At 48.6% G+C, this 10,210-nt stretch overlaps 2 protein-coding genes across 2 annotated transcripts; one reads left to right on the forward strand and one right to left on the reverse strand.

Annotated features, from left to right (window-relative positions):
* Positions 1 to 286: 286 nt before the first annotated feature.
* On the forward strand, positions 287 to 1,303 carry CCR75_004926 (uncharacterized protein; the record flags this gene model as incomplete). The annotated part of the gene is made up of 1 exon (XM_067963012.1): positions 287 to 1,303. The coding sequence occupies one exon, from the start codon at positions 287 to 289 to the stop codon at positions 1,301 to 1,303; it is 1,017 nt and encodes a 338-aa protein (XP_067816563.1).
* CCR75_004925 (uncharacterized protein) lies at positions 306 to 2,875 on the reverse strand (the record flags this gene model as incomplete). The annotated part of the gene is made up of 4 exons (XM_067963011.1): positions 306 to 1,764; positions 1,827 to 1,974; positions 2,051 to 2,619; positions 2,701 to 2,875. The coding sequence occupies 4 exons, from the start codon at positions 2,873 to 2,875 to the stop codon at positions 1,448 to 1,450; spliced, it is 1,209 nt and encodes a 402-aa protein (XP_067816562.1). The 3' UTR covers positions 306 to 1,447.
* Positions 2,876 to 10,210: the final 7,335 nt, after the last annotated feature.

The following is a 10,210-nucleotide window of genomic DNA, read 5'->3' on the forward strand; positions in this document are numbered from 1 at the left end:
CTCTCTTTGATTACTCCTACAGCTGATTAGTCTGCGGAATAAATAGATATAATGGCCTATACCTATTTATGGATAAGAATTCTGAATATTACTATATAAAGTAATATCCTCCAAATATTATCTACCTTTTAGATAATATATTAATTAACAACCTTTAAGTGTTAATTTCATGTAACGATACACCCCCTTACAGTACCGACAACTTCAACATTTTTTAAATCTGGGTGAACGTGGTGTACATGTCGATTCACGGGTTTAATTCGCCGCCAACAAGCTTTCACCCGTGATGTCGCCTGCAAAGAATCCTGCCGCGGGCTCACTGGTGCTGTCGATGATATCGTGCCTCGTTTACAGCATCATGTCAAATGTGATGGTTCTAACGAACCGCTACTTGCTTGGCAAGAAATACTACGGCTTTGACGAAAAGTTCTTTGTCGTAGCTGTGCAGGCCGGTGTGGCTGTGATGGTGCTCGAATTGGCCAAGATGCGAAAGCTCATCTCATACGATTCGTATGACAATAAAGTCGCGGGGAAGTGGGCGCCTGTAACGTTTTTTTTCGTGGCCATGTTATACACAAGCATGCAGGCCACGGCAGGGCTTCCCATTCACATTGTTACTGTCTCTAAAAATGTAACTAACATCATTATCGTCTTCGGCGAATGGCGTTTTTTTGGTGAGCGCGTGGGCTGCCTCGTGCTCATGAGCCTTGGTGTGATGCTCATGGGTGCGGTCATGTCCTCATACAGCGATGTGGGCGGCAACGCCACACCCTCGACGATCACAGGGTACTTTTGGATGGTGCTCAACTGCGCTTCCACAGCTGGCTACGTGCTTTACATGCGCTATGCCACGTCACGCTCGTCACTCAAGATTTCCAAATTTGGCATGGCCTTTTACAACAACCTCATCTCCCTACCGCTGCTCACGCCTGCGCTTGTTCTAAACGGCGAGGCGTTCACAGTCTGGAGTAACCCGTTGCTGAGCAACATTAACTTTACAATTTTACTGTTTATCAGTGGTGTGCTAGGCGTTGGTCTCAATCTCGCATCTTTCTGGTGCGTATCCGTCACGTCTGCTACGACGTACGCGACCGTGGGCGGATTGAATAAAATTCCGACTACTTTCATCGGCGTACTGCTCTTAGGCGAGTCACTCAAGCCTGATACCGCTATCTACGTCACGTTCGGTATGGTCGGTGGAATTCTGTACGGTTATGCCAAGTTTAAAGAAAGCGAAGCCACTAAGAAACTCAAGATTGCACAGGAATCGCTCCCGCAGTCAACCCACGTTAGGAAGGCATAGGAAATTGTGTGCAATCACTAAATAACTGCATTTGTAACGATATGCAGAATCACAGCAACCTCCATATACTAAAATTGAGTTCAGTCTTACTTTTTCTGCTACGAACGCGTTTCAGATGTCAAAAAATAAATACTTTATTTTTACTCAATCTGCCGAGTTAGATGCTGCGTCTCGACAATCGTCTGCGTGATAGTGCATGCGTGATTGAGAATGAACAGCCGACGCGATTGTCATTCGACTGCTCAAAAGAACATTAGAAGCATCCAAGCGCGATCCTGCCATGTCCAAAAACGCGTCTTCCAGCGCAGACTGGGTCACGGATCCTGAAAAGGGATTATCGCCAAGAAACGACGTCAAAGCTGGCATCGTATCCATTTCTCCGACGCCGTAAAAAGCATTGTTATTGCTGCTCACGGCACGCTGACCAGTACAGATGCTTTCTTCCTTTAGGAAAGGGTATTCTGTGCAGTTTCGGTCATAACTTTTCGACACACAAGATAAAATTGCAATCAAATAGTATTACCCGAGTTGGAAATTTTCCGACTGAGGGAAGGAGAGTCGATAAGAGGAGAGTCTAATAGGGGTGACCCTGGCGGCAACCTAATTTTAAGCCCCTTGAAGGCCTGCGTCGCAACATAGGTTGAATATGCTCCGAAATTGCTGCGGTTATCCTACACGGGATCGATAAAAAAGCTTCGTTATGAGCAGTGATGCGACTGAAACTAGCACTAAAGAAGAAATGCGTACCTGTGAGTCAGGAGGTGACATGAGTCCTCGCGGCGATTGTCGTAGCGGCAAATTTGAAGTCAAAACTTTAAATTCGTCGTCTTCTAGCCCAAATCGACCTTTAAAATTATGTTTGTGACGTACGCTCGGTGGCGAGTTAAAAACTGGCGCAGTGTAGTTTGGATCATCTACCAAATTTTCCCAACGGAACGGGCTTCCTCCGAGCCCACAGTCCTCTGACTGCTTGACAGAGGTAGACTTTGCGACTGCAAAAGGCGGTGGAGACCCAGGGGATGATGGCTCGCATCTTTCAAAGTCCTCAAAAGCATCCAACAACTGCAACTTGGGTGAGGCCACGGGTGTCGCAAAATCGCTAATTGATGTTTCATCTACAAGAAACTCATCATCGCTACCTAGTAGTATCCCTTTATGCTCTTCATGAGACATGCCAGCTTTTTCTTCTTCAGTCTTGACCTCAGAAAGTTGCTCAGCCTCCGATAAGTTATATGGCTCCCTGGCGTCATGTAAAAAAGCGTATCGCATCACACAGTCTACAGGACTTCTTCTCACCACTCGAGAGACCTCCAACCCTGTAAAGTTGGTCATATAAAGACGCATTAGATCTATCAAATATACCCAGCACCCAGATGAATTTTTCGAGCTTTACGCACAATTCACGCCGACGGGAAACCTCTCGCCGCTGGCTGTAGACTCAATAACGAGCAGCACCAGCTTCTCATCAATTAAACGAGACCAATGCAAAGGACGCGCATGAGGCGAATAGCGGATGCTACGCCACCGCGGCTCTTCTTGCAGCTCCTCAGGCTCTAATGCGGCACCTGACATGACTGCAAATTAAAAGGAAAGCCAAATTTCGAGTAAAAGAAAATTATCCTAGTTAGAGTAAATTTTAATTGTCAGACGTCTAATTATCACATTCAGGACAAAAATATAGATTATGATCGTAATCCCGCTCGATGAAATCCGACATTCTCTCGATGTTTAATCATATAATGTAGGCTTTGTAGTGCGACGTGTTGGAAATTGTATTATTTCTGAGTTGGTTAGTCGTTTCATGACGGTACGTATGTGCATAAAGAGGCGTGCTGCGGTGGTTGAAGTGGCGGCTAACGACTTAGGGCCTGTCGTGTTATTACCTTCGATCAGCTTCGGCTGCAAGAAACTGCTTAGATGAACATGAGCTGTAGAGAGGTATGACAGATAACACAAGGGCAACAGATAATGACAGAATCCTTTTATTACAGTGCTAAAGGCTTCTTCTCTATGCCAAGTGAACAGGTTATGAGCCCAAGCTCAGAGACGAAAGACGACGCCAACACGGCACAGGGACCGCCAACAACCAGTCACGAAAGGGCTGCGACGGAGCCTGCTGTGGTCGTCCCTCCTCACGCTCACGAAAGGAGCGCGGATACCAATACGCTAGAGAGGGTTCTCACGATGCTGGGGGGCATGGAAGAGCGCATGAAGAAGATGGAGCTGTCGCAGGCGAGAATTGCCGAAGACGAGCGCATGCGAGGCGCTGTCGACAGCGGTATATTTGGCTCTATGCTTGGCGCCGACTTCGCAGGCAAGCTACATCGAGACGCTCTCGACTGGTCGGACTTGCGAGGTCACCAAGCGCCGCGTCCTACTATGAACAGGCTTGACGGGTTTAAGTCAAGGGCTCATCAAGATGTGCCGCAACGCGCACAGCCACCACCTCGCCCACCTGTTCCATCCCCGTATCAACCGCAGCCTCAAGCTCCGGCTCAAGCTCCTACCACGTCTCAGTATCGAACGCCTGACGCGAGGCAGCGTAAGCTTGCTATACGCAAGTTTGATGGGACTGAGGTATATGTTGGTCTCGGATCTGGCTTTTTTGATTGGGGCAAGACTTTCTGGCGACAGGTGGACATGGCCCAAGAGTCGTGCGGCTTTCTCTGGACAGAAAACGTCAAGACTGACGTTCTGGGGCAGTACTTGACGGGTACTGCGGAGCGGTACTTCAACAAGCAAGTCGACACTTGGTGGGCTGTGCTACCGACTCTCCAATATGTCATGCAGCGTATGCTTGACACCTTCAAGACCAGCATCACTGCGGTTCAAGCGATGAAGTTATTCACGGTAAGGAAGGACAATAAGCGCTCATGGCCAGAACATTACCTCTACCTCGTCGCAGTCAGTGATGCAGCTGGGGGGGACTGAGCAGCAAGTTCTCGACAACATTGTGCGATACGCATCACCCGAGCTATCGACGATATTGAGGGCTAAGTATCAAACGCATCGCGTCGATTACCTTGTCCAGGCAGAAGAACTTGCGCATTTTGCGCAGACGATCGAAATGTAATCCAGGTCAGGGCGCGCCTTTGGAAAGGAGGTCGTCGCGCATGTGGAAGATTCTGCGTTGCGCAAGGAGACACGTACCTGCTATGGGTGTGGTAAAGCAGGGCATGTCAAGGCTGATTGTCGAAGCAAAAAGACTAGTTACACAAACGGAGGCCGTCGGGCCAAGGGCGGTGGAAATATTGTGCTCGCAATTGGCGAAGGCGCCAGTATTAAGAGCTCACGTCATGACAAGCTGAACCCGACACTGGTGATTGGAGAAAACACTGATCGTGATGGATGGATTCTGGACAGTGGGTCCAGTCGCCACCTGGTTAATGACCAATCTTTGTTGCAAGACGCAAAAATGTGCAAATATGAGTGCCATCTGGCGGATGGCGAATCAGTCAAGCTGTTACGTGTTGGTAACGTGGTACTCACTGTGGTAGCAGGAGGGCAAGTGCGGGACGTCACGTTGACTGAAGTTTACCTCGCACCAGAGCTCTCGCGAAATATAATTTCGTACGGCAAGCTCGAGCGCAAGGGGTTCGGAATCGTGTATGATGGCATGAAGCGCGCACTAGCCAGGCGCAGCGATGGTGAAGTCGTATTCGACATTTCAATGGATAATAATGTTCTTTACGTAAAGACGGTGGCCCCAAAACGCAGTACAAGCACACCAAGTGACGTATTGATGGCGATAATTACGCACGAGACATCAAACGAGTCGGTCAAGGAGATGCAAAGTGGTTCACTATACCACTTTCAGCAGCGACTGGGTCATCTGGGCTACGACGCGATTGAGCTGATGGCAAAGGACCCGGCGTCAGGCATCAAGATAACGGATCGCTCAAGACCTACGTGTGTGTCGTGCGCAGAGGGAAAACAGACCAAGAATGTGCAGTCGCACAAGGACACGGGGGCTCACTCGCCAGTCGACTGTATCGGCGGTGTCATATGTTCTGACCTTAAAGGTCCGATGACACCAAGGGACCGACTTGGGAACCGGTACTTGATAAATTTCGTGGATCACAAGTCTAATTACTGTCGCGTATTTCTCGCTAAGACCAAGGACCAGGCGGCGAAGAAGTTCCAGCAGTTTTTGGCCTTTTTCGAGCGTCAGTTTAACTGTCGTGTACATGTCCTATGGACGGACGGGGGAGGTGAGTATGAAAATGTCGACCTGTTTTGCAAGTCAACAGGTGTTTCAAGACAAGTCAGTGAAGCCAGAAATCAAGCATCAAATGGAAAAGCTGAGAGAATGCACCGGACGGTGCCTAATATGGCTCGCTCGATGATATTTGCAAGTCGACTCCCTTTGTCGTTCTGGGGTGATGCGGTTGAGTATGCCTCATATATCCTTAATCGCAGCCCGACAAGTGCAAATGAGGAAAGAGCATCGCCTATGGAGATACTTACGAAGCGTGCTCCTGATTTGCGTGACATTGTGGTTTTTGGATCTGTTTGTTCTGTTTACCGCGACCCGCGCAAGAACTCGCTGGCAAAAAGGTCTCAAGTCGGCGTAATTATCGGACGCAGCGACGAAACCAAGGGCTACAAGGTATTTCTGCAAAAGGACAATAAAGTCGTGGTTACGCAACAAGTAAGGGACATCCAAACTCTGAGTGATGAGCAGAACAGTCAATTGCGCAGAGCACTCGACTTCGAAGATCAGGAAGATGGTGTGGTGTCGACATGCTCAAGTGAAGGAGTCATGGTTTTGGCTTCGAAAAGTCAAAAAGGAAAGAAGAAGTCGAAGTCATGGACGCGTGATGCCCACAGGACTCGGGGTGCATCGAAACGTGCGCAGTCTATTGGTGTTCAGGAGGAGCAAGAACGTGAAGAGAGTGTCGTGGCTCACATTTACGAGCGCAATCCCAAGAATTATGGGGAAGCGATGCGCAGCAGCAAGCGCGAAGGGTGGGAGATAGCCATGCGTAAAGAGATAGAAGCTCTCGAAGAAAACAAGGTTTGGCGATTGGTCAAACGAAGTCCCAGTAGTAATGCACTGCACACCAAATGGGTGTTTAAGACGAAGACCGATGCGCACGGTGATCTCGAGCGGCTCAAGGCTCGACTTGTTGCGTGTGGGAATGAGCAAGTTTTTGGTGTTGATTACCAGCTTACCTTCGCCGCAGTTATGGACATATCAACGGTTAAGGTACTCCTTGCTCTGGCAGCAACGTGGGGAGTGCCCGCTAAGCACGGGGATATACCCAACGCTTACGTGAAAGCGGATAAGGAATCTCACCTTGAGATATTCTTGCAGGTACCGCAAGGCATGGACATTGGTGAAGCGACTATGAAGAGTTTCGGCGTGACAAGCAAGAAGGAGCTTTCGCTAGAACTATGCAAAAGCTTGTACGGCCTCAAGCAGGCTGGACGATTATGGAGTCAGCTTCTTCATGCAAAGTTGTGCGATGCGGGCTTCAAACAGTGCGTGTCTGACATGTGTCTATACTGGAAGCGCGATGAAAAGGACATTGTTGTGGTGGGTGTTTACGTGGATGACCTTTTGGTCACTGGCACTGATGCGACCGCAGTTGACCGTTTCTTCGAAGCTCTATCAAGTTTGTCGATTAAAAATGTCGGACAAGTGAGCAAGTTTCTTCGGATGCGAGTGGTGCTTAACGATGGTGGTGGCTATCAGCTGGACCAGGAGGAGGCTATAAACGACTTGCTACGTGAGCATGGACTCTCGAATGCGTATCCAACACTTGCGCCTATCGGTTCTGATTGCTACGAGGTACATCCAAGTGATAGTGTGTTGCTAGAGGGCAAGGGCAAGAATAGATTACCCACAGTTAAGGAGTTTCAGTCACTAGTTGGGTCGCTACTTTGGGTTGCGCGATGCACGCGGCCCGACATTGTGTTTGCGGTCCACAAAGCGACACGTCAAACCCATTAACCCCTGCTTCACGATTGGAAGCTTGCAAAGCGGGTGGCGCGCTATCTAAAAGGCACGAAGTCGATGAAACTCAACATGACACCAAGCGAAAATGACAGGATGTCGATTGTGGTTGAAAGCTATAGCGACGCGGATTTCGCCGCAGACAAAAGTGACAGGAAGTCTCTGACCGGAAGTATTATACTTCTCAACGGTATGGCGGTCAGCTGGTGTGCCAAAAAACAGGGTGGTGTATCAATATCGACAATGGAAGCCGAATTTGTGGCGGCATCGGAGGTGGCGCGAGAGCTTTTAGGCATACGCGAAATGCTATGCGAATTTGACGCAGTCCCAAAAATTTCCCATGTTAATGCATGTCGACAATCAAGCTGCTATTCGACAGCTTGAAGGAGAAGCGTCGTCGCTCAACGCCAAACATATTGACGTTCGAGTCAAGTTTGTTTGCGATTTTGCCCGACGTGGGATTGTGCTGGCACATTACGTGCAATCGGAGGAAATGCTGGCCGATTTGCTGACCAAGGCACTCGACGCGACCAAGCTTGCAAAATTGCGTGCTTTAATACGTGTTGGTTATGACGGTAAGTCTTAGCCGAGGAGGAGTGTTGGAAATTGTATTATTTCTGAGTTGGTTAGTCGTTTCATGACGGTACGTATGTGCATGAAGAGGCGTGCTGCGGTGGTTGAAGTGGCGGCTAACGACTTAGGGCCTGTCGTGTTATTACCTTCGATCAGCTTCGGCTGCAAGAAACTGCTTAGATGAACATGAGCTGTAGAGAGGTATGATAGATAACACAAGGGCAACAGATAATGACAGAATCCTTTTATTACAGTGCTAAAGACTTCTTCTCTATGTCAAGTGAACACGACGTCGCTTTAAAAGTGCCCACCGCACTACGACTTGTACTTCTTCAGTACAAGTCCACTTCGCACTGCCTCAGTGCGAGTGGTGCCTCACCTCACTTCACGTACACTAGTACGTGCAGAGGAAGTCTTCTCTTTAAAACACTTGCTTTAAAGAGGATTAAATGAAAATTGTATTAATATAATCAAGTTCTTCTCGTCTATCTACTTAATACTAACTTAATTATAAACTAATACTAAATATGTACTAAAAGTCTTATCTGTCTTTCTCTTTGCGCGCGTCCAGCGCTGACTGGACCGCGGAGAAAGTAGATATAGTGGTCTATATCTAACAATGGATAAGCCCTTAGAATATTATCATGTAAAGTAAAATTCTCCATATATAATCTATCTTTTAGATAATATGTTAATTAACAACCTTTAGGTGTTAATTTCACGTAACGATACACCCCTTTACAGTCGCACTTCTAGTCCTTCCCACGACCCGCCTCTCTGAGCGTGTCAGTGCGGATGAGCCTCCATATCGATTGGGCTCATTTCCCTCATTCTCCGGACGGCAGCGGAGGTATCTGAGCACTTGGCGCAAGGACGTTCTAAACAAGCCTACAGGCTCTTGCGTAGTCCCCCTGAGCAACATGTTGCTGAGTTGGAGCAGTTTGAAACGATTGTGCTCGGACAGCAAAGGAGGCTCAGGATGAGCTTAGGCGTGAACAGGATCTGAACGAGGCTCTCAACAGGACTGTTGAGACGCTCTACGCCCGACCTTATGAGCCGAGGTCCATTCAGAAGGATCCGCCCAAATTTGATGGGACTGCAGCTCACACGATTGTCCACCAGCTGTACGTCGTGGAATAATGCAGTGTGGTGTAGCTCATCGAAGACGACACCCTGATAGTGTCAAACGCCATCTCCCACTTGCACGTTAAGGCCTCAGAGTGAACTTACTCGGCGCGCTTGGCGTACCATTCATGAGCGATCCTCAAGACAAAGATTCGTGCAATGTATCAGCCGCCGAATAACGAAGTGTTGCTTCAGGCGCGGTTCTTTGGAGCGCGACAAGCGAAAAGATCTCTGCAAAAAATGTGCAGAAATGGAGTAGCTGTCAGCATCCATTACTGTAGATGCCAACGTTCGTGAACGGACTGCGGCATGGCCCATCGCGACATGCCCGTATGGAAGCGACAATCCATATTGTCTTAGTTGAGGAACAGTGCATCGGTGACAGCTTGGTATAAGACGTCGGCGAAAGGCTTTGAGATTTGGACACTCACGATGCGGCAGGCCAAGTTGGCATGTGATATTTTAGCCAAGTTCAACATGAAAAACAGTAAGGCCGTCAGGACGCCCCAGGATCCAGATCTCAAGCTTACCAAGTGCATGTGCGAAGGCGGATGCAAGCACAGTGAAACTATCGTCGGTGTTCCGTATCGAAATGCTGTCGGTTGTCTGATGTAGCTTATGGTTAGCACCCGCCCGGATCTCGCTGCGGCAGGTGGAGTACTAAGCCAATTTGCTGCAGACCCATGCCCAACATACTGGCAAGCATTCAAAGGGTTTTCAGGTACAAGGACTCACGGCATCGAGATTAAAGCAGCAGCTCCTAATGTACTGCAAGGATTTTCTGGTGCGGATTGGGCCGGAGACACGATGTCACGAAGAAGCACAACCTGCTACGCTTTTATGATGAGCAGCGGGTGTGTCGGCTGGAAGAGCAAGAAACAGCGTACAGTGGCTCTATCATCTACAGAAGCTGAGTACATGGCACTGTCAGAGGCAGAGGCGACACAAGAGGCAGTATGGCTCAAAGCGTTTCTGTGCGAGCTCGGTGAGATGTCCACAGATACAGCGGTCAATAAATATAAAGACAACCAAGGCTCAATTGCACTAGCAAAGAATCCAGAGTATCCCAAACAGACCAAGCACATCGACATTCGATACCATTTTGACAGCGAAAAGGTTGAAGACGGTCAAGTGTCCTCGAGTATATATCCACTCTCGACATGCTGGCCGATAGCACGACCAAGCCAATTCCAGCGACACAGCTTTGCGTACTGCTTGGGATACAAGGCCCGAGAGCTGTCAAATCGAGT

Source organism: Bremia lactucae, linkage group LG4 (assembly GCF_004359215.1).
Source record: "Bremia lactucae strain SF5 linkage group LG4, whole genome shotgun sequence".
NCBI lineage: Eukaryota > Oomycota > Peronosporomycetes > Peronosporales > Peronosporaceae > Bremia > Bremia lactucae.